General features: G+C 40.8%; 1 protein-coding gene across 1 annotated transcript in view; it reads right to left on the bottom strand.

Moving 5' to 3' along the window:
- Nucleotides 1-1,477: 1,477 nt before the first annotated feature.
- GRHL2 (grainyhead like transcription factor 2) overlaps nucleotides 1,478-23,004 on the bottom strand; it is a 115,014-nt gene continuing 93,487 nt past the window's right edge. Inside the window, exons 14-16 of the mRNA XM_042465969.1 lie at nucleotides 20,681-20,766; nucleotides 8,530-8,594; nucleotides 1,478-5,554 (exon numbers count right to left, since the gene is read on the bottom strand). Of these exons, the coding sequence (XP_042321903.1) occupies nucleotides 5,440-5,554; nucleotides 8,530-8,594; nucleotides 20,681-20,766 (266 nt within the window). The 3' untranslated portion in view covers nucleotides 1,478-5,439. The remainder of the gene's footprint in view (nucleotides 5,555-8,529; nucleotides 8,595-20,680; nucleotides 20,767-23,004) is intronic.

The following is a 23,004-nucleotide window of genomic DNA, read 5'->3' as shown; positions in this document are numbered from 1 at the left end:
TCTAGCAAAACAATTTCCATTTAACAAAACATGGTTTCACAACCATCTCGTGCAGGAAGAGAACTGAAGCACTACGATGTCATGTGGGAAGGCACCAAGAAGCTGATCATCTCTGACACCAGAGTTTAGCACACAGCTAAAAAAAGTGACTTATCCTTGCCGAATTCAGTTCTAATTTGGAATGTATCTTGATATTATCACACACATTTTGCCGCCCCCAGCTGGGTGAATCCCAGATAACTTCCAGCTAGAATCCAAGCTCAGACGGCTTCTTTTCAAAACTGGGAAGCTCCCGGCTTTGCAAATCAGCCGTCTGAGCTTGGATTCTAGCTGGAGGTTAACCAGGATTTATTTAACCACCACCACCACCAGCAGCAAAATGTGTATGGTAATATCAAGATACATCCTGATTTAGAATTGAATTTGGCAGTGGTAAGTCGCTTTTTTAAGCTGTGCACTTAACTCCTCCATTTCCACTTTGTTTTCTTGTGTCATAAGGCTCTCACTTACTTAACTGTTTTTAAAATGTTCCAGTTTTTCTCACCTCCCACTTTTGCCTTTTGTCCTCAGTTTATTGGAACTGCTGCTAACTAAATGCAAAGTGCAAAAGTGGTTTGCACTGAATTAATTCAGTGGGGAGAGAGGAGAAGGGGAACATGAAACCTTTCCCTTTCCAGTAGGTGCAAGCAAAAGCAAACTGCTACATCTTCTCTTAATTTGTCTGTTCTTCCTCATCAACTTTTGCCATCTTGACCACACTCTCATGTTGCTTGGCCAGACATGTCCTGGTTTTCATCTGCAAAATGTTGCAGGGTATGGTCCCTGGATGAATTTTAATTTTTTGTTTGTTTGCTTACACAATATGTAAACATGTCTACTAAGGCAGGTTTGATTCATGGCTGGAAGAGACAAGAGAAAAGCCTCACTTTCTTGCTGACATGATTTAGGAACAAAAGTAACCTTCCTAAGCTGTGTTAATGAAGGACCATGGGCCAAACGCAAGGTATGTGGGAGAGTCACATACAATGTAATCCTATCTGAATATATGTGAGTAAAGATTCTACGCACAGTAAAACCATGTACCAGACGTGAAAAACAACAAGTGTTTATAGCTTATGAATATTTATTTCCTTCTTAAAAATTGTACAAAAAATAAAATAAACCTGTATTATTTATACGTTTATAGATTCCCATCCCCCCCTTTTAAAAAAAACTATTAAGTTACATGACTATTTTCTTAGAATAAAATAGCACACACTGTTTAAACATAGAACTTCCTTGCTTTCCAGAGATGGGGACTGCACACAGAATTTTTGGCACAAACACTCTTGTTTGTATCATGTCACCATTTTCCTGGAGAGATGTTGGGGAGGGAGAGAGGAAAGGGTAAAGGGTTACTAGAAGGACAAACATTTTAAATGCTATACACTTTAAAAGCTTGAAAGCTGAATTCATAACCACAGGCCCCCCCCCCCCCCCCCGGTTTCCTCTTTATTAAGGGAACTGAACTCAAGCAACTGCATTCCTTTTGCAGCTTTCTAACAGGTTCAGGAAAATAAACAAGGGGGAAATGTTGGCAAAATGGCTCAATTATAAATCAAATGTTTCTGTATACATATCAAAGTCATTTGTATTTAAAAATAGGCATTTGTTGCCAACAACAAAAGCTAGAAAACAATGGCTAAGCTTGGGGGAGATTCTTCTTCTTCCATGACCATCAAAAGGATGATTTTAAAAAAACAAAAATGCCAGAAGGTTAAACGATTGCACACACAGAGGAAAAGTAATGGAGCAGATCTTATTGCCCTAGCAATTGCCATAACCAGATAAAGACACGAGTTGTAGCACAGCATGAAAATTGGTTGGACGGACATGCTGACATCACTATAGTGTGGCAGCTATGTTATTTAAAGGTGTTATTCAGTGACCTGCTAAGCAGCCAGCTTAATAAGTATTGAACTGTAGAAGAGAAAGGTTAGGTTATTATTTTCTCCTCTCTCACATATTCTGAGGATGTCAGCTCCCTTCCAAACAGAGGCTCCTTACCAGATGTTAATTTTCTCTACTTCTCATACCCTGATCCACTCTCCTTCAAAGTATCTTTTCAGTTCCATCCTGCCATGCAGTTCCTCAAGGCAGAAAATATCAGCTTGCCATCAAAAGGTTTTGTAATCTCAATCAGTTCTCAAGCAAGGCTCAATCAGAATATGCTTGGTTACAGATGTATCAGCACTTAAAGTGTTGCCTGACAACAAGGAACAGTCATGCTTTTGCAAATACTGTATACACAAATCATGAGGCTGTTTATTTCTAATAGTGTCTTGCATGCACTGTAGCTTCAGGGCAACTATCCTGAGTTGTCCTTTTCAGCTTTTAAAAAAGCAATATTGGTCGGATGTAGAAATATAAAATTTTGACCTAAATAAATAAAGTGACCTTCAAACTATGACCAGTGATGCTCTTGAATTTATCCGGAATATCCTATCATTCACAGCCTGGAAAAATCTAAAGGGCCCAAGATGCTACAAGAGCATAAGTGTCAGTAAATTCTCTGGCAATGTAGGTCAAACTAATCTACATACCACAAATCTTTAAAAGACATTTCCCTATACACCACCATTTTAGGGTTGTCTCATTTGGCTTTGAAATGGGTTAATCTAAAAATGTGTTTTGAACTTATTTACATCTATTCACATTTCCCCCTCCAAAAAGCCACATCCCCCTGGTCATTTTCTCAATTTAGCATCCTACGCTCAGCTTCTCAAAGCTTATATAAGGAAGAATTTTAAGGATTTCATTTCACATTCTATTTCACATTTTCAGGCCTAAGGGAATTTAAAACAAATCCAAAAATAAATGGCAATGCAGTTCTCTTACTCTTAGTTCAAGGAAGCTAATGGACAACAGAGTATCTGAAAGCGGTGGGGATGCTTTTATGTTTGGGGAGAGTTTGCTGAGAGCTTCTCTTTATTTCATTGTGTCATGTGAAAGCAGGTGGCATAAACTGCCTTAAATTGAATTAAGACTACTGGCTGAGCTAGCTCCGTATTGTCTGAAAGCAGCTTTCCTCAACCTGGCATCCTCCAGGCATTTGGACTACAACTCTCATCATCCTCAACCAGGAAGATTGGCATTGTGGTCCAGCACTGACTAGTTGCAGCTCTTCACGGCAGTCTCTTCCAGCCCTCACTGGAGATCCTGTGGACTGAACTTGAAAGTTCAGATTACAAAGGAGGATGTCCACCACTCAGCTGTAGTCCTTCCTCAGCAGTCTCATGAATGCAATGAAAATCTGCCTAATATATACACATAAGAGAGGGGGAATACCATAATCCCACAAAACCTAAAATCTACAACTTGGACTTCCATGTACATTCAGACCCAATTCAAGAAAAGGGTATGTACATTATTATATTTACATTTTAGCATGTGATCCATTGAGACGTGCCAGTCCATTTTACTAAATAAACAAAATCCACAGAGGAGTCATTCATAAAAAGCTCTTCTTGAATTCCTGCTTTGTAGACCAGGAGACTACAACTAGTGACAAGGTGAGCCACAAGGAGTGTTTTTTTTTGGGGGGGGGGGGGGCTGAAGGTGTTTAGGAAGAAGGGTGAGGCAGGCAAAGGACCATAAGCAGTTATGGGGCACCACCTACATCCTTTCAAGTATACAAATAAGTACCTTGCCAGCCTCCTTGCTTCCTGGTTGGCATACAAACTGTTCCAGTTCCACTGGGGGGGGGGGAATAAGCCTCTGTATGCAAGTTCTCCTTCCATAACATGCCCATAAGTATGCAGTCCCTTTTTTGCTACCACTTGCACTGACAAACAGATGGCATCACTCCAAATCCTCCTGAAATCCACAATGCTACATGAATGCATCTTTGCTGTTACTTGATTTCACTTAGAACAACAAGATAACAAGCCACAGCTACCCTGATCCAATTCTATTCCTCTACTAAAGGAGGCATGATCGTGGTCTTCATATACATATCAAAAGAAGATAGAGAACATGGAGCAGATCTGTTCTCTGGCAGGACTAAGACCAAGGAATGGAAAATGCAGGGGAAGAGATTTCACTAACCCTCAGTCAAAACCTCTTAACAAAACTCTAGTGGAACTCTTGGGAGTTGATGGTCTCTCCTTTGCTGGAGGCATTTAACCAGAAGCTGGATGACTATCCATCAGGGATGCTGAATTTGTCTTTTGCACTATAGATTCTGAAATAAGCAGGGAAATGGAGGAGACCCATGCTGCCTTTGTACTTATATGATTTTATGACGACGTGAGCTGCTGTCATTTGAGCTGCTTCATGCTGCTAAATGCATCAGGAAAAGGAACAGAAAAATTCAAGGATGAAGATAAAGGATACATAATTCAGGAATTGGAAGAATGAAGCAACATGGCACATCACCTGGGTGTTTCAGGATGAATGAGACCAGAAAAGTTTTAATGCTGCATTAGTTTGTGGAGCAAATGCCAGATGAGAACTTTTGATATTCCAATAGGGGTTCCATAGAAAAGATATGGTCATCTTTCTGAAACGTCTAGCCTGTTTCCAACTGTTAATTCCAACTAAAGCAGACCCACTAAACCAAATGAATTGACATAAGTGCTGACTTACCAAATTCTTATTGTTTCAATGAGTCTACTCAAGCTGGAATTAACCATTCAATTTAGGTCTGTTCTCAGCAAAAAAACAAAACAAAACAAAAAAAACCTATCAGCATCAAATCCCACCATAAAACAGAGTGACAGTAAACAATTCAGCATACACAGGAAAAATATATTATTACATATTATAAACACTATGTACAGAGGTTGAAATGGAAGGCATTTTTCTTGCAAGTTACCTGCCATCTCACTACAGTCCTTATTTGCCACGTACAGAGAAACACTTGGAGGCATGTGACTAAGCTATACATTTCTCAGGACTCGATACGAATTTAGTAAAGGGGAAGATAATCAAACTACTTTCCCCATCACTAGCTCTGCACAAAAAATACTATCAGATCTTCTAGCTATTTATTTTGGAGGGTGTAATTTTATTACAAATACTAATTGAACTGATGTAATTTTTAAAATTCATTGTATCAAACTTTCTTTCTTTTTTTTTAAAAAAAAGTCATTTTTTCTTCCTTGCAGTGGTTAGGATCATGAAGTCTGGGGTCCACAGATTATTTACATACTGCAAAGTGGGAAGCAATAAATAAGGAACGGTGTGATGGTATGTTGGTACATCTTGATTTAAAATCACTTGTCAGTAACTAAGAGGTATTTTTTATCCCCTTTGCTAAACGTGAACAACGTAGTTAGTGGAGTTTTGTAACAGCCTCTCTTCTTAGCCTCAGTGAGTCTTTGGGGCCTTAGTGGAACATTCCTTTCCTTGATATAAGTGTGAAATGCTGTGACTTCCAGGGCTGCACAATAATCTAGGCTAGATCTCCGTTAATGTAACCTTGAGGCCTTCCACTGTGCTTTCCATGTTTAGAATGAAAGTGTCTTCGTTGGAATAATGTTCAATGATGTTATCATCCATGTTGACCAGGATCCTGCAATTAAAATGCAATACATTAGCAAAATTCAGATGGACAAAGGGATTTTTGAATGTGTGTAACTGTTTTGAACATTTGTGTTTGTCATTTGTGTTATTGCTTTGACACAGGCCATAGTGCCACATATTACTTTCTGGAGTTTCAGCTTTGGATACAAACTGTAATTCCCACTGAACACAGTAGTATTTCTTTCTGTGTAAACTGTGCAAAACAATGATCACCAATTAGCAGACACTAATCCTCTTTTGCATATCCTCCTACCCTGAGGAGTCCATCAACAACAGAACAATACACAGATTAACATGGGAATCACTCCTCCTCACCCAGGGTCACACTGTGTGTGTGTGTGTGTGTGTGTGTGTGATTGCCTCCCAACTCTCATGCAACATGGTAAACTATGGCACTCCACAAATTGGACTGTCAACTTTTTTGACCACTGATGCAGTCTGGGGCAGAGAGAAGTGCAGAGTAACAACCTCTGGAAGGCCACAGTTCTTCCACCCTTGGTGAAGAACTCATTTCTTTTCTGTTTCTTTAAAAAAGTGTTAATATGGATAGTGAAATGGAATGAAACTTGGAAAAAAGTGCTCCCAAATCCCTCTTAAAAGTTTCTAGGAAATATTACGTATTGAATGAATGAATGAATGAACGAATGAACAGTATTGTTCCTTTTTGTCATGGTGTATTTTTGAAATCCGCTTTGGCTATTACTCTAGCTGCGCCTTACCTATTGCTAGAGAACCTAAAGATGGCAGTGCATACACTGGTAACCTCAAAGTTGGACTTCCACAATGCACTGTACATTGGGATACCTCTGTACCAAGTTCAGAAACTTCAGTTAGTTCAAAACACAGCAGCCAGATTGACACAATGCGTTACTTTTAAAACACTGACATGAGAAGCAAATGTAGACAGATTACTCGTAAAAAGTAATTACCCAAACTCTAGCCCTATTCCAAACTGCTCGCCTAATGTGTGAGAATACCAAACAGGGGAGAAGCTGCAACATGGGCTTATCCCTTGTGATCCCTGGGGTTGCCATGTGACCTGCGTGGTACAGAATTGCAGCAGCTCCCACATTTCAAAGTAACGTTAGACACCTTCCCTCTCCTATAAGATATGTCTGAGTCAGCACTTGTACCAAGATTTCTATAGCTGTAAAGTGCAGTGCGTAATTAGCAGAAACCACACAGTTCAGTCATTACTCTGACCTCTGACTTGTAGTGTTTGAATGCTATATTTGAAGCATGAATTGCTTCATCATCACTTAGCTAGCACAAATGAATCAAGGGCATTTATCACACGGAGGTTATTGGAGCTAAGATCAGGGGTGACTGTGGGTCGAACGATGTGAATTGATGTTATAACGTGAGTGTTTTATCACACCTGGTTGCCCTTCCGTTGCCCTTCCGAATCGAGGGGAATCAAATCCAAGGCAAGTCACCTGATGCGGATTCAGGCAAAGTGGAGTGAGTGCAAATTGTATTACAACATACCATGCGGATTCAACAATTGGAACTGGGAGCCTTGCACATGCTCAGTGGGGGTCTGGATGCATCTTGAACCTTTGCACTTCCAGGGTTAAGAAGGGAGCCTGGTTCCACTTTCACGTGAATGACAGCTTCACCTTTCTTCCTCCCTTCTATTTTCCCATCCCTGGCAGCCAAATTCAAAGGGGTCCTCCGTGTCAGAGCACCCATCCATTTCAGCCACATCAACATCTATCCTCATGTCATTCTCCTCATCTATTTCATCTACATCTCTCCTTCCTTTTGTAACAGTTGCCTTCTCTTAGGTTGCATCCACACTGGGGAGATAATCCGGTTTGACTTCACTTTAACTGTCCTGGCTCATTGCTATGGAATTCTGGGAACTGTAGTGTCCTGAGATATTGATCCTTCTCTGCCAGAGAGCTCTGGTGCCTCAGCAAACTAATAACTTAAATTATTATTATTATTAATATTATTTTAAAATTAATTATTATTAATATTATTATTTTAAAATAATAAATTATTATTATCATTTTAAAAATAAATTATTATTATTATTATTATGGGAGTTGGAGTTTGTTGTGGGGTTCTTGGCTCAAGGCTATGGAATTCTGGGAGTTCCATCTCTCTCTCCAGCCTTCTGTTTCTTTCCCTTTAGATCTGTCATCTGGACCTACCCTCCATCCCTAGCCTCACGTGAATGATAGGGAATGTCACCTATTTCTAAATGCCCTCTGCTTCATACAAATGTATCACCCATTGGCAAAATTGTTGTTGTTGTTGTTGTTTTGCAGTGATTTATTATTATTATTAATAAATTCTTTCACTGCACAATAATCAGTGTAGAAACTGCAGTTCTATTTGGAAGTAAATCCTGCCTCCACCTTGGCCCCACTTTGGAGGACATCCTGCCCCCCACCCCCAAAGAGTCCTTTAGAAACTTTACTAACCCCATTCTCTCTCTTTGCCCCCTCTTTTCCCTTTCTCTCTCCCCCCGATCTACCCCCTCCTCGCCAGCATGTCTCCTGTCCATGTTAAAACGTGAATGCATTCATTCGGGGGGAGCACCGGAAGCAAATGGGGCAAAATTGCAGCATGGCATCATGGGAAATTTGCAACCCAGGGTTTTGCAGTGGTGTACCAGAGCACAAACAAAGTGTCATTCCACACCAGACCAATTCGCAGTGAATTTGAAGCGAGCTTGAATGTGAATCCTGTCAACTCACTTATTTAGAGAACTCTCCAAAATGAGGAGCCAGTAAGGATTCAGTCTGGAAGCACCGCGGAAGCACCACGGGAGGAGCTCCCATTGAAAGGAACCAGGTGTGAAAATACATTAACATTATAATGTGAATTCGCATCACTCGATTCGCAGTCACCCTGGATCTGAGCTGGAAAAACCCCGTTTGATAAACGCCCATGTCTTGCTTTGGCACTTGCAAGGCATTTTTGCAAAAACTTGAATCACAAGGTTCCTCTTACCCCTTTTTGCTCTTCTTGTAAAGCTTTGTGATCTTTTCAGCTGGAAGGCCATATTTTTCAGAAATCTACATTTAAAGTTAAAAAAGAAAAAAAAGAGATCTGTTAAAAAAACAAACTCCACACAGTATCACCATCTTCCATTAAAGAGGGTGGTTAACTGGCCTTTCTCATCACCACCAATTTTAATGGGGAAATTTGCAATGGAGTTCTGAGTATGTCTGCTGAGAAGTAAATCCTACAGAGTACATTGTGACTTTTGCATATATAAGGTTGCAGTCATACATATGGAACTTCAATCATATCAACACCATCTGAGCTGCCTGACACTGTACAAATAATATTATATATCTACCATACAAATTGTATGGTTTTCTTCTAAGAAGTCTCAATTCACTTGACATAAAGCATTTTCCCTCTAAATCTATTGTTAAGTTAGAAAAAAGTTTTGCAAGATGAAAACTGTTAAGATCAAAGCAGATTTCCTTGGAAAATGAATGGAGATTAATTAACAATATTAACATATGTTAATTCACATATCATTCATATGTTTCACAGGTAGACATGTGAAACAATAACCCAAGATTGGGATACATTCACATTTCAACTTAATTTTAAATTTCAATTTACTTTTGCGCCCAGGATAAATCCTACCATCAGAATACCAGATTTCAAGGCTGCTCAGGAGAAGACATTTCCTACACCAGTCAGAACCTTCTACACTTTCTCTTATTTTGCCCAATTCATGTTTTTGATATCTTATTCTGTCTCTTTATTTGCCTCCTCCCTTTACTGTATTTCATTTACTTTCTCATATTTTAAACCCATTATCTATAATATGAGTAAACATTCTTGAAAAGAACATTATAATATACATTATAATTGTTACTGACTATATATTCATAAAACATAAATCATGGCTTCCATGGAATAGAAGCATTTTCTTGCTGCTTCAGTGGAAATGTACATACCCATCAAATCAATAAAGATTACATAAATGTTGATTTGCCAGGTTCCCATTGATACGCGGATCGAAATTTAAATCTTACACACATGGATACGCAAACTGGCATCCATTTACAAGGTACAGGAGGAGGAGGAGAGAGATACTGGGACATTCTAAAAGAAGCTGAAAAAGTAGGGAACAGAGGATTAAACATGACTATTGTCTGAGCCAAATTGGGATAGCTGAAAGGTATGTTTATGCTACCAAAATACCACTACACAGAAACACAAGGGAGAGGAGCTGGGAAACCCCAAGGTTTACAAATGTGGTGGTACAAAATCTAAGGGTGTGCTGAGAGGGCAAAACCAACAAAGAGGTCAATGAGGACTTAGTGCTAAACTTGCAATGGAATGTTGAATATTACAGATGAAAACAGAAAATGGAGTGGTAGTAAGACAGAACAGAGTGTCTGGAATCTGGAACAGTAACAATTAAGGCAGGGACTTTTGACTCAGATCCCACTTGTAGATACTCAGCTAGTAATGTACTGTTTGTTTTTAACCTCAGTTAATAATGTACTGGGCTCTTTTTTTCCTCTTTTACTCACAGCATAACCACAAGTCATTCTGCATAGCTTCCAGTAAACCTCTCTCACAAAAGCAGTTTTCAAAGCTGTTTCCTGGTTGCAAATGCAGACAGCTAATTAGAGTTCACTTCACACTTTTCCTTATGACTCAGCCTAAGGGCAAATAAAAGGGGAAAGGAGATAAGAGATGCATGCAGAGACATTCACAGAGCAGCCAAACATAGCTGACTCCATGCACTTGTTCTTGATCTGGAAATTTTGCAAAACTCTTTGCAAAATAAAGGAGAAAGACTTTTTGCCATGAAAGTACTAGCTGGAAAATCAAAGAGATTTCGATCAGCAGTGCGCTAAGCCAGTCCAATGGATTTAGCTTTTAAAGAATTAGACATGCTGCAGAAACCAGTGGTTTCATTCCCCACCTGCCTGCCTGATTGTGCTTTCTAGTTGCTAGTAGTGACTATCTGCAATCTACTAATAGCAAATGTGAATTATGCAGCTCCCATACCTTCCAACATTTCAAAGCTGAAAACTGGGACATGTATAACCAAACAACAACATCACAGTATGGTGAGGATGACAAAGTTGAGAATAAGGCAGAACTTACAAGCTACAAGATGCTACAGCAGTTTGGTTTTTCCCAAGTTTACTGGGAAGAGTAGAATTCCACCCCATCCTCTCCAGTTTATTTTTACCCCATCTTCTCTCCTACTTTTGCACTCTGAATTCAGTTTGCAGCAGTTTAAGGAAGCTGAAGCCTGAGGGAGACTGTGGGAGGAGGAGGAGGAAACTGGGGAGTATATCACACGGAGCTTTTTGGTGGTGTTGTGGCTCAGTTCCAGCTCACTTCCAAAGTGATTGCACTTCCAACAACGCGGTTTCACCTTGGAAAGTGACCTTTTTATCAGACACCATTGATTTCTATGGGAGCCCCTTGTGAATTGCTTCAGCAGCATTTCTGAAGTCACCCCTCATTTTGGTTAAAACGGAAAAAAGTGGCTTCAGAGAATTCACTTCCAGGCTGCCTTCGATTGCACTGCGATTTGGTCTGGTGGGGAAAAGCACTCCGATGCCACCCCCCCTTGGCCCCTGCGTCCTGCTCCGTCATCCCCCTCCTCCTCCTTCATGCCATCTCCTCCTCTCTGCCAACCAGCTGATCCCATCATCCCCTGCATCCCCTGCATCCTCCTAGACCCCAATCTGCTCCACTCCTTCAGCCTCCCACCAATCCCATCATCCCCTGCATCCTCCTAGACCCCAATCTGCTCCACTCCTTCAGCCTCCCACCAATCCCATCATCCCTGCTTTCTCCTAGACCCCATCTGCTCCTCTCCTTCACCCTGACACCTAACCCATCATCCCCTGACTGCTCCTGCATCCCCCTCTCGCCCCCTCTCCATTTAACCCATCATCCCCTGACTGCTCCTGCATCCTGATCCTGGCCCCAGCAACCCCCAGCCACCTATCCCATCATCCCCTGACTGCTCCTGCATCCTGATCCTGGTCCCAGCAACCCCCAGAGAGCTATCCCATCATCCCCTGCCTTCCCCTAGACCCCATGAAGGATGACAGCTAAGGAAGGGGCAGGGAAGGAGGACAGCGTCCAGAGCCCCACTGAGCATGTGCAAGGGGGCCGATTCAAATTGTTGACCCCTCACAGTATGCTCTGGTGTGGTAATACAATGTGCACTCACTCCCCTTTGCTTGAGTCCGCATCACGTGACTGGCTTGGAATCAAACTGACTTCTCTTCTCTCTCACTTCAGAAGGACAACAGAAAGGCAACCAGGTGTGGAAAAACATGACGTTTTAACCTCAATCCGAATTGCTAGAGAGGAGTGACTCTGGATCTGGTGTGGAAAAACATCACACTTTACATTGCTAGGAAAGTATGAACCCCTCTAATCCCTCCTCCCAAAAAATTATGTGTTTAAAATTTAAAAAATCTTTCTAGGTTGTATAACCTCTGACACTCTCTTATGTTTCTCCCATTATCTTGATATTTCGTCCTGGGGAACATTTCAGTTTGCCTGGACAATTGCCTTTGACTTTACAATGAAAGCTTTAAAGAGAGAACTGGAATAGTTTGGAATCAGAATTCATAAACAACATTTGATTGCATTTTTCAGGTCGTGGAAAAAGTCTACAGAGAAAGTTCTGGCTCAGCTGAAACAAAGATGTCCCTGAGTGGATGCTGTATGCATGAAATATTGAGTGCTTAGGGCACTAAGGTTGTTTTACCATAAGCTTATTCTTTCCTTGACTTGATGAAATGCTTTCTTCTCCTAAATCCATGTTTTATGTACAACAGCCCTATCTTTAATCCATCTAAAAAGCCTAATTAAACAGACAGTTTCCTATAAGAGTTCATGTTGTAACAGTTTATTTTCTAAGGTGCCATAGAACTTTCTTGTCTCTCAGAAGGGGAAAAAAAGAATAATAGTAAAGATCAACTGCCTCATTTTCTGGGACATAACTATAAGTGGGGGGGGGGATGAAGCAAATGCTAAATATAAGAAAAAGCAATCAACTATCATGGAAAGGCACAGATCAACATGTGATAAACAAGGGAAAACTCCCACAGTTCATGCAAATTGTAAACAATGGAACTTCCCTTTAGCATTCATGTTCTTGGTAGGTTGCAGCTTCTAAAACAATAAGCTTAAAACTGCCAGCCTCAAGGAAGTGTGTATGTGCCTGTGTGTGTAAACAACAGCATCTTATTCATTAGTTTTTCATAGTATTTCTTATATTCCACCAGAGGTAAAATAATGACTAGGTTTACATCCAGTGAGAAGGCAGGGCAGCTCAGACGCAAACATTTGTTATTGTAGAGCACTTGCTTTTTTCTGTAAGGTTTCTTCATAATAATAATAATAATAATAATAATAATAATAATAATTTGTCTAGTTAGAACCTCTCATATGCTGCTGGTAGTGGACACTTTTGGAGAGTTGAGACCTTGGATAGCTTGAATTTTGCCTGAAATGTGGGCCAGTGGGCTGCGGCTCAATGGAGTGTAAGCTCTCTGCTGTAAGTGAAACACATAGCCCCAATTAAAAGAGAAATCAGGGATCGGTTCACACTACAGAACTATAGCAATATTATTCCACTTTAACTGCCAGGGCTCCAGCTTACAGAATTCTGGGGTGAGGCACTGGAGCACACTGACTGAGAATTATAAATGCTGCTCCCTGAACTGCCAGTTCCAGGATTCCATAGGGCAGAACCACGCCAATTAAAGTGGAATAATAGTACTATCATTCTCTAGTGTGAATGGGCCCCTAGTTAGGCTGTTTTTTTTTTGTTTTTAATCATAAGCAAAAGAGGTAATGTAGTATCTGGGGCTCTATGAAATAGATCCATTTCCTGAGATCCATGCTGCCTGGGATTATTTCAGTGTGTCTCAATGTGCACTTTACAGAGACTTCAAAATTAACTTTTTGGAACTACAAACTGTGACCCAGAATCCAGGGATTTTGTCCAGATTAGTAATTTTTCCAAGAGATGTTTTAAAGGTTTTAAGAATGTGTTGAAATTGCATAATTGTGAAGAAAGACTCATGGGTATTAGATGTATATTTTTAGAAAAAGATAAACAAATATGCATGGGAGAATAAACACTTCCCCTGCAAACTAAAACCACATTATCACTGAGGCCAGGAATATCTGCCAGTACAAAGTAATCCATGACTGGTCTCTTTTTGGCTCTTGTTTGCTATCTTTTCTAGCCCACATTGCCTGAATAGGATTGGAGAGGAAATAAAACTTGAGATAATAGTATATTAGGAAGATAGCTAACTGGGGGATTCTGGGAGTTGTAGTTCAAACAGTAACATCTCCCAGCTCTACAATACCTAATGGCATGCTGACAAACCATCATGGCCTATGCCTGTCATTTTCAGCTACAGAATACAAATCACATGCAAAGTACTGCAGATGATAAACTGTGCTACTGGAACCTTCCAAAGGGTTTGGGAATTCTCAGACCTCTTCTGTCAACAGTTCTCAGGGCAGGTTGAGAACTGTTTTGTTCCAGAAGCGAAGGACAAAATGGCACCACCACCCCAATTCCACAGAAAGAAAGCTAATTTGACAATTGTATCCAACAGCTGGGTAGGACCTAAAGTTCTGAGTCTATTTGGGGAGAGGGTTCAGGTACATTTATCCCTCTACTGAGCCACAACTAAACTGAAGAAGCCTATTTGTCTTATTGCAATTTTATTTTTGTTGTAATCCCGCCTAGATCCACAGGTAGAGGCGGGAAATATAAATAAATCATATTGTTGTTGTTGTTGTTGTTGTTGTTTATCAGTTTACCTCCACCCTACTTCTGGGGTAAATCAGAACTATAATTGATGTGGTTGCTGGGTGGGTATGTGTGAATCTTTCTTGAATAGCTTAGATAGCAGCCATTACTGTTATTGAGCAGAGGGAGATATGGCGTGGGGAGACAGTCCTATTATCATGGAAGAAGGGAGAATCACAGGTTGGTTGTTTCCCCCAAGACTGTCACACCTGTCAGTCTAGACAGCCCTGGCAACAGGCCCCATGGGCTGAAAACGCAGTTGCTCAATGCCAGATTGGTAAACGGGAAAACATCCTTGATCCAGTACTTAATCCAGGATGAGCATACTGACCTGGCTTGCATTATAGAGACCTGGATGGAAGAATCTGGGGAAGTAGTCTCATCCAGCTTTGTCTGACTGGGTTCTCTGTACAGTAGCATACAAGGCTTAGTGGGTGGGGAGGCAGAGTTGCAGGGGTCTATCAGGATTCCATCTTCCTCACCCAGTGCCCCATCCCAGAGTCTGCTGGGTTTGAATGTGTTTGTCTGAAGATAGGTGACAGGGACAGAACAGGGATTCTCTTGTACTGCCACCTAACATTTTTCTCCCATGGAGTAGAGCCAAGCAAGCCCCCTGGTTCACTAAAGAGCTAATGGCAATGAAACAGTGGGGAAGGAGACTAAAGCACTGATGGCAGAAAGCTTGGAGCGAGCCCAATCAAACATGGCCTAGAGCTTACTGGAAAGTTTACTCCTTGCGGGTGGTGGTGGCAACAAAGAAATCTCTTTGCCAGCATTGCAATTGCTTGGTGTCAACCAGAAGAGTTGCCTCGAGCAATCAGGGGCCTTCTACACTCTTCCCCACGGGAACTGCAGGTCAACAACTTAGCAGCATTCTGTTATAGTTTGAATAGTTTGCACAATACTTTGTGGATAAAATTGCTTGGATCTGCTCCACCTTGGATGCTATCATTGATACAGGTCCAGTAAATGTAATCTTGTCTCAGGCTTGTCTCATGTTAGTGGATTCATTTCAATTTGTACAGACTGAGGATGTGGACAGGATCCTTGGAGAGGTGAGGGTCACCACATGTGCACTTGAACCTCACTTTTCCTGGCTTAGAAAAGCAGCCAGATTGGGAGTGGCTGAGTGGGTAACAGGAGTAGTGAATGCCCTCACTGCATCAAGGCAAGAGTTCCATCTTCTCTAAAAGAAGCAGTGGTGAGGCCCCTCCCTGAACCCAACTACAGTAGACAACTATCAGCCAGTCTCCAATATTCCTTTTCTGATTAAGGTTCTGGAACATGTGGTGGCCTCCCAACTCCAGAGGTTCCTGGATGAAGTGAATTATCTAGATCCATTTCTATCTGGCTTCAGATCTGGCTATGGAATGGAATCAGCTTTGGTCACTTTACAGAACTGGACTGTGTGTGTGTGTGTGTGTGTTAGTTCTGCTGAACCTTTTCAGCCATGTTTTGCAAACAGGTTAAAAAAATTATTCTCTTCTTCTCTTTCCCATTGTTTCAAGATACCTTGAATGCTCAGCCTTCTTGTTTCCAGGGAACATCCATTAACACTGACATTAGCAGGGATCAAAATATTTCCAGGGCAGCTCCAGAGTGGAGGTGGACAATATTCTCCTAGACAACGAGGTTGATGTGCCCCCTCCATAAACACTGATGCCTGTTACCAGGCTCCTATGGCAACATGAAGGAGAGGCTTTCCAAATTAATTACACCACCACCAACAACAAAAAGCTACAGTCAAGACTGTCACTTGGGATCTTCTTAAAGAAATCACATTATATATTTACACGATTATCTTACATTTCTGATATTGCTGGCAAGAAAAACAGGAGATAATGTTTATAACAACCTGAATGGAGTGTATTCAAACACTTTCTTTAACCTTTCTGACATTACTGGTAATTGGTGAAATATGAAAAGAGGATCCATAGCGAAGGACTGAAGGAATTTCACACACTGGAAGTGAATCCTGTGTAATTGGCTTCTCTTTTCATTTTACAGGGAGCCCATAAAATCTTAGCATATCTTTGGTGACTACAAATATAAAAAATGTTTTTAAAAGCATTACATGCATATTTAGTGAGTTATTCTGAGCTGGAGGGGTGGCAGAGGAAGAAATAAATTAATACAGAGTGCTATGGGGGGGGGGAATTATGTTCAAATATTTAGCTTCCCACTCCACCTTGGGGCCTTTTGAAGTCTTTAAAAGACTATGGTCTTTGCTGGAAAAAGGTCATTAGAGGGTAACAAGAACATTATTTGGTCCCTGGACAAACTAGTCTGGATTCCTTTCTTTCTCTTTTTCCTTTTTTTGAAATAGCTATTACTGCAAGAAAGTATTTTTGTTTACACAAACAGAAACAAATACAAAAACAACAATCTTGAAACACAGGCACTCGCCCAGCACAGTACTTGACACATAAATACTTAAGTCTCATGTTTCACGTATTTCACTGACATCATACAGTCACAGAAATGGACACCAAATGCACAATTTAAATGTGTGGCTTTTTAAAAGGCTCAATGCAACCCATCGCCAAGCCCCAAAGCCCACCTGAAAGTTTTTGGTTTAAAACACACTCTTATTAAATCATAAATATTTGTTCAACCTGTATGCAGAAAAGATCATACACAGAATCGGCCTAGACTTGGAAGAAAGAGGCATAAAAATTGGAGGAAGAAATATCTACAGTATGATATGCAGATGACACTATACTACTGGCAGAAAATAGCAAAGACTTGGGACAATTACTAAGGAAAGTCAAGGAAGAAAGTGCAAAGACAGACTTACTGCTGAGCATAAAGAAAACAGAAATAATGACCACAGGGGATTTACATAATTTCAGTGTAGACGATGAGAAAATTGAAATAAAGATTTCCCATACATTGGATCAAACATTGATCAGAATGGAGACTGTATTCAAGAAACCAGAAGAAGATTAAGAATCGGAAGGGCAGCTAAGAAAGAATCAGACAAGACCCTGAAATGCAAAGATACACAACTGAAATTAAAGTTGAGATTGTCCATACCATCATCTTTCTCATCACCATGTATGGATGTGAGAGGATGGTGAAGAAAGATGACAGAAGAAAAATAAACTCATTTGAGATGGGGTGCCGGAGAAGATTTCTCCAGAAACTGTGGAAAGCTAAAAAGACAAACAAATGAGTCCTAAAACAAATCAAGCCAGGACTCTCCCAATGAGCCAATATTACTAAATGGAGGCTGTCCTACACTGGACGCATCATGAGAAGGCATGTGAAGGCATAACAAAAGATGACAATGCTTGGAAAAGTGGAAGGGGGTAGGAAGAGTGGATGACCACATATCAGATGGAGAGTTATTTAAAGAGGACATGACCCTGAGTCTGCAGACCTGAGCAGAGCTATTGAGGACCGCGTGTCTAAGAGGTGGCTGATTCATGGGTTCACCAGGTCAATTTGAATGCAGTTCACAACAACAGCACTAAATAAATACAAGTTTAAATAAAATGTTGAGGGTAGCACTTGAAAACAGTAAAAACAACAACCACCACCCACCTCCAAAATTCCCTCCAAAAGCAACTAGGAAGGTCTAATGTCACTTCAGGTCATACCAGATGACAGTCACCATGGCATGCTGCATCACCCAAAATGGCCTGGTGGAGTCCTTGAGTGACAAAATCAACTTTCACTATTCTGTTTATTTTTTCAGATAAGGGCTAAGTATGTAGTGTTATTTGATCTGAACACTGATGTACTTGGCCTGATGACATCTCAGAGTAGAGCTGGAAAATATATTTTTATTGGTCAGAGTGCTGAGATAGATATTTTTGGAAGGAATGCTTTATAAGAAACACTGTTACTGATCAAGTGTTATATTTCAGGTAACAGTGTTACCTATGTTGTTTACAGAACAAAAGAAATTAAATGACTGGTAACACTCTTACTTTTAACACCTTATACATTGCTGGTAACTGTTACAAATCCTACTTGTTGCTTTTCTAGAGAGGGGTGCCATTTTTGTGTATTTATGTGCATTTTAAATTCAAAAGAAATTCAAAAGGCATGTGTTAAGTCATTAATATTCTACCATTAAAACAATGAGAAGTGAGTAATACTTTTTTCTTGCTCAGTTTCTCTCTCTCTAATTTTGAAAAAGGTTAAGAAGTAACAAATAGCACATCTAAAACAACATTCCAAGCTTTCAGAGGTAGTATTTTAATGTTTCCATTTCCCAGAGGCTTTCTTTGAGTGCGGTGGTCCCTAGTGGCAGATCCCCCTTGCCCCATGTACCCCTCAAGAGCACATGAAGGGCATGAAGAGCACTCCAGGGAGGAACAGAAACTCCCTTGCACAAGTGAATATCTTCTTATGTGACACTGGATTTAGCCTGTATTTAAAATATTTCTTGGTTGCCTTTCAAGATTGTTTTCCCAGATAACTTATAACAGAAAACACTTGCTATCCATTTCAGTATTGCACTTTCACCATATAGTTGTGAATTCTGGAGAGTGAAGAAGGTTGACAAGAAGAAAATCAACTCAATTGAAATATGGTGCTGGTGAAGAATTTTATGAATACTACAGACTGCTAAGAAGACAAATACTGTAGGTGGATTTTAAAGCAAACCAAGCCTGAATTCTTCCTAGAAGAAGACTAAACTGAGACTTTCATATTTTGGACATATCAAGAGGTGACATGATGTACAGTGGTACCCCGGGATACGAATTGATCGCGTTACGAAATGTCTGGGATACGAAAAAGTTACATTGGAAAAAACTGTTCCGGGATACGATGTTTTTTTCGGGTTACGAATTTTTTTCGGCGTGAAATTCAAACCGCAAAGCGCGGCTAGCGGCTTTCCAGCGCTAAAAAAAGCCTTTTCGGGTTGCGAAATTACTCGGGTTACGAACGGAGCTGCGGAACGAATTAATTTCGTAACCCGAGGGACTACTGTAGTGGAAAAGAAGATCATGATTGGAAAATTGGGAACATTAGGAAAAAAAGACTATCACATTACAGGTGGGTAGACTCAATCAAGGAAGCCACAGCTCTGAGTATATAAGACCTGAGGAGGGCAGTTGATAAAGGGGTCTCTTGAAGATCTCTTATTCATAGGGTTGCCATAAATCCAAGATCAATTCTCAATGACAGGGATTAAAAACATTGGAACTGAATTTGAAAAAAACATTCTAGCTAGTATAAGCTAAAGTCCCTATCCTGGGAGACAGGATATAAATAAATAAAATAAACAAACAGTATAATAAATTATGAACTAGAAGCAGAAGTGCCTAGCTTAATGCACAACAATGAGTTTTATTAATTCCCAGTTGTCTAACTGATCATATTGTGAGGTATAAGGAAGCTGTCCATTCCCAACACCAAAGGCCAATCTCCTAAAGCAGTGGTTCCCAACCTGTAGGTTGGGACCCCTTTGGAGGCCAAACAATCCTTTCACAGGGGTTGCCTAAGTCCATCAGAAAACACATATTTACATATAGCAATGAAAATAACTTTATGGCTGGGGGTCACCAGAACATGAGGAACTAGATTAAAGGGTCGCGGTATTAGGAAGGTTGAAAACCACTGTCCTAAAGGGTATTTCAAAGACCCAAGAGGATGAAACTTGCTTCTATTTCTGGTTGAATCAGATCACCAGGAGCAGGTTTCTGCTTCCTATTAAAAGAGCATTGAGAAAAAGATATATAACCACAGGAATTGTAATCTGTGCATGCCTATTTGGAAATAAGTCAGTAGCTCTTCTCCTGCATAGATTGGTGTAGCCCACCTCTTTGCGTGTCTTCAGGAAAACCCTAACATCTGGGAAGGGGATTGGATATGGCAGGGGCTGTGGATTTTGTTGTAACATGACCATTGTCCTTTTCAGAGTCTGGGAGAGGAGAGGCTTTACCAGACTTACAGCATCTATCATTAGTAACCTAGTGGAAGAAGCAGTAACACTGACTCCTGCTTTTACAAATTGGCACATGCATCTCTTTAATTTATCCTGCTTAAATGCATTCTCGTGCAAAAAGGGGGAAAAAAGGAAAGCTCTGCATTTGGGGGACTGTGATATGGATGGAAGCTGCATCTGTCTTCCACCTTTGCTGCTAGAAGGCAGAAACCTCATTAGCAGAAGTTCTGCAAAGAGGTGAGATATTTTACTATTTATAGAGCATCATGAGGCATGGAAGCTTCCAGGTATCCTTGCAACAGACAAATCATCCCTCCACACATGCCCCATCTGTCAAGGAAAAAGGCATGTTACTCAAAAATAAATCACCATACATACATTTGAACACCTGTAAAATAGGAATGGCAAATACTTACTGCTTCCATTAATCCCTTTACAGTGGGGGACTTTAACATCAAAGCATCAAACACTTCATCAGCTTCTTTCCTCACATATAATAGCACTAGAAAAAGGAGAGAATGATATTTTGGGGGTGACACACACAATAGTCCCATGACTGAATTACTTTCCCTTGGATAGAACATTATTCTTCTCAAACAATGACAAAAAAGCCAGACACTCATATTAAAAATAAAACTTGCCCACATAATAAGGATCTCATGGGACAGAAGGCTTATTGGCTGATATAGAAATATCAAGAGCAAAGGAATATGTCCTTTTCTTTCTCCAGGAAGGAATCTAGGAATATCCTTATCGCTCAGAACTTCGCAAACTTACAGAGCAGTTCTAAAAAGCTGCAGAAGTACTGTATCCCATTGCAAATGAGTGGGAGACATAGTTTGTGTCAAATATATTGGAAAGTAACCAAAACCTACTCCCCTATTTTGTAAAGCAATTTCACTACAGTTATTCTCATCAAAAGTCAGTTTTCTGTGTGGGTCAAAAAGTGGTTTAAAAAGTTTGGTATAATGGGAAAGGAAAGTTGGGCAGAGCCTTGTAGTTATCCCATGCAGAGATAAACTCTCTATCACCTCCATGGTGGTGCTGTAACAGCAGCACCAACAAACAACACACCTGTGACATTTGCTTTGCTGTTGTTTTTGGTAGAAGGGTGCATTTGATGGTTTCTGCAGTTTAGAGACGAAGTACATGATCAACATCCCCATATGATACATCCATTGTAGGAGTGCAAGGTGGGTGGGAAATACAATGTGTTAATGCTTCTCCATGTAAAATAACTACCTACTAAACAGCACTCAGTAACCCTTCCATTGCTTTTGGATATTCCAGTGAATTTAGCAATTTTAACAATCCACAGAAACTAAGAACTCTTTCTAAGCTGTATGCATTGCATCTGCAAGGTCTCGTCCAGCAGAGCTGTTCAGGGTGGTTAAAAGAGTTAACTATATTGCCTCCCTCCCTGAACCCACTTTTGGAACCAACTAAAGCCTGCTGTGATGCATTCAATGACTTTTTCACAGATAAAATCTCTGATAAGAGCTGATCTGGATGCAAGCATTAAAACAGAGACAGTAAGAGAGGTGTCCAGTGACTCCGTGGACTATGTTAAACTGGATCATTTTGAGTTTGTAAATACCAATGAAGTGGATAAGCTTCTTGGAAGTGTAAGGAGGAAAACATGCCCCTTCGATCCTTGCTCATCTTGGTTGACTGCCCAGGGAGGTGATGCAGTAAAGACACTACTATAATCTATAATCAATGCATCCTTTAGGGAGGGTAAATTTCCAGACCAATTAAAACAAGCAGTGGTCAAACCACTTTTGAAAAAACCCTCCCTAGACCCCTTGGTAAGAAATAATTATAGACCAGTCTCCCTTCTACCATTCTTGGGAAAAGTGATCGAGAGGGCAGTTGCCTTCCAACTCCAAGTTGTCTTGGAGGAAGCCGATTATCTAGACCTATTTCAAACCAGCTTCAGGGCAGGATATGGTGTTGAGACTGCCATGGTCTCCTTAGTCAATGATCTCCGAATAGGCATCAGCAGGGGAAGTGTGACCCTGGTGGTGCTCTTGGACATCTCAGCGGCCTTCGATACCATAGACCATGGTATCCTTCTGGAACGCCTGAGGGAGTTAGGTATTGGGGACACTGTGCTCCAGTGGCTCCGTTCTTACCTCTCGGGTAGATTCCAGATGGTCATGCTGGGGAACAGCTGCTCTTCTAAAAGAGAGCTGACATCTGGTGTCCCCTCAAGGCGCCATTCTGTCCCCCATGCTGTTTAACATTTACATGAAGCCACTGGGAGAGATCAACCGGAGACAGGGGGTGCAGTGTTATCAGTATGCTGATGACACCCAAATTTATTTCTCTGTGTCTCCAACTGCTGCAGTGACTAAAGATACCATCTCTCCTCTGGATGCCTGTCTTGGGTTGGTAATGGGCTAGATGAGGGAAAACAAACTCAGGCTGAATCCAGAGAAAATGGAGAAACTTGCGATAGGTACCCCTAGTCCAGGGATGGAGATTTGTCAACCAGTCCTGGATGGGTTCACACTTCCCCTAATGGACGAAGTTCGCAGTTTGGGAGTACTCCGGGCCTTGTCGCTACAAGTGTCATCTCAAGTACATGCGACAGTCAGAAGTTCTTGGTACCAACTTCGGTTGATATGCCAACTACGTCCCTACTTGGACCAAAAGGACCTGGAAGCAGTGGTACATGCACTGGTAATCTCTCGTTTAGATTTCTGTAATGCAATCTACATGGGGCTACCCTTGTACC

Source organism: Sceloporus undulatus, chromosome 4, assembly GCF_019175285.1.
Source record: "Sceloporus undulatus isolate JIND9_A2432 ecotype Alabama chromosome 4, SceUnd_v1.1, whole genome shotgun sequence".
Classification (NCBI taxonomy): Eukaryota; Metazoa; Chordata; class Lepidosauria; order Squamata; family Phrynosomatidae; genus Sceloporus; species Sceloporus undulatus.
The sequence above is the reverse complement of the archived record's forward strand: the minus strand, read 5'-3'. Positions and strand labels throughout refer to the sequence as shown.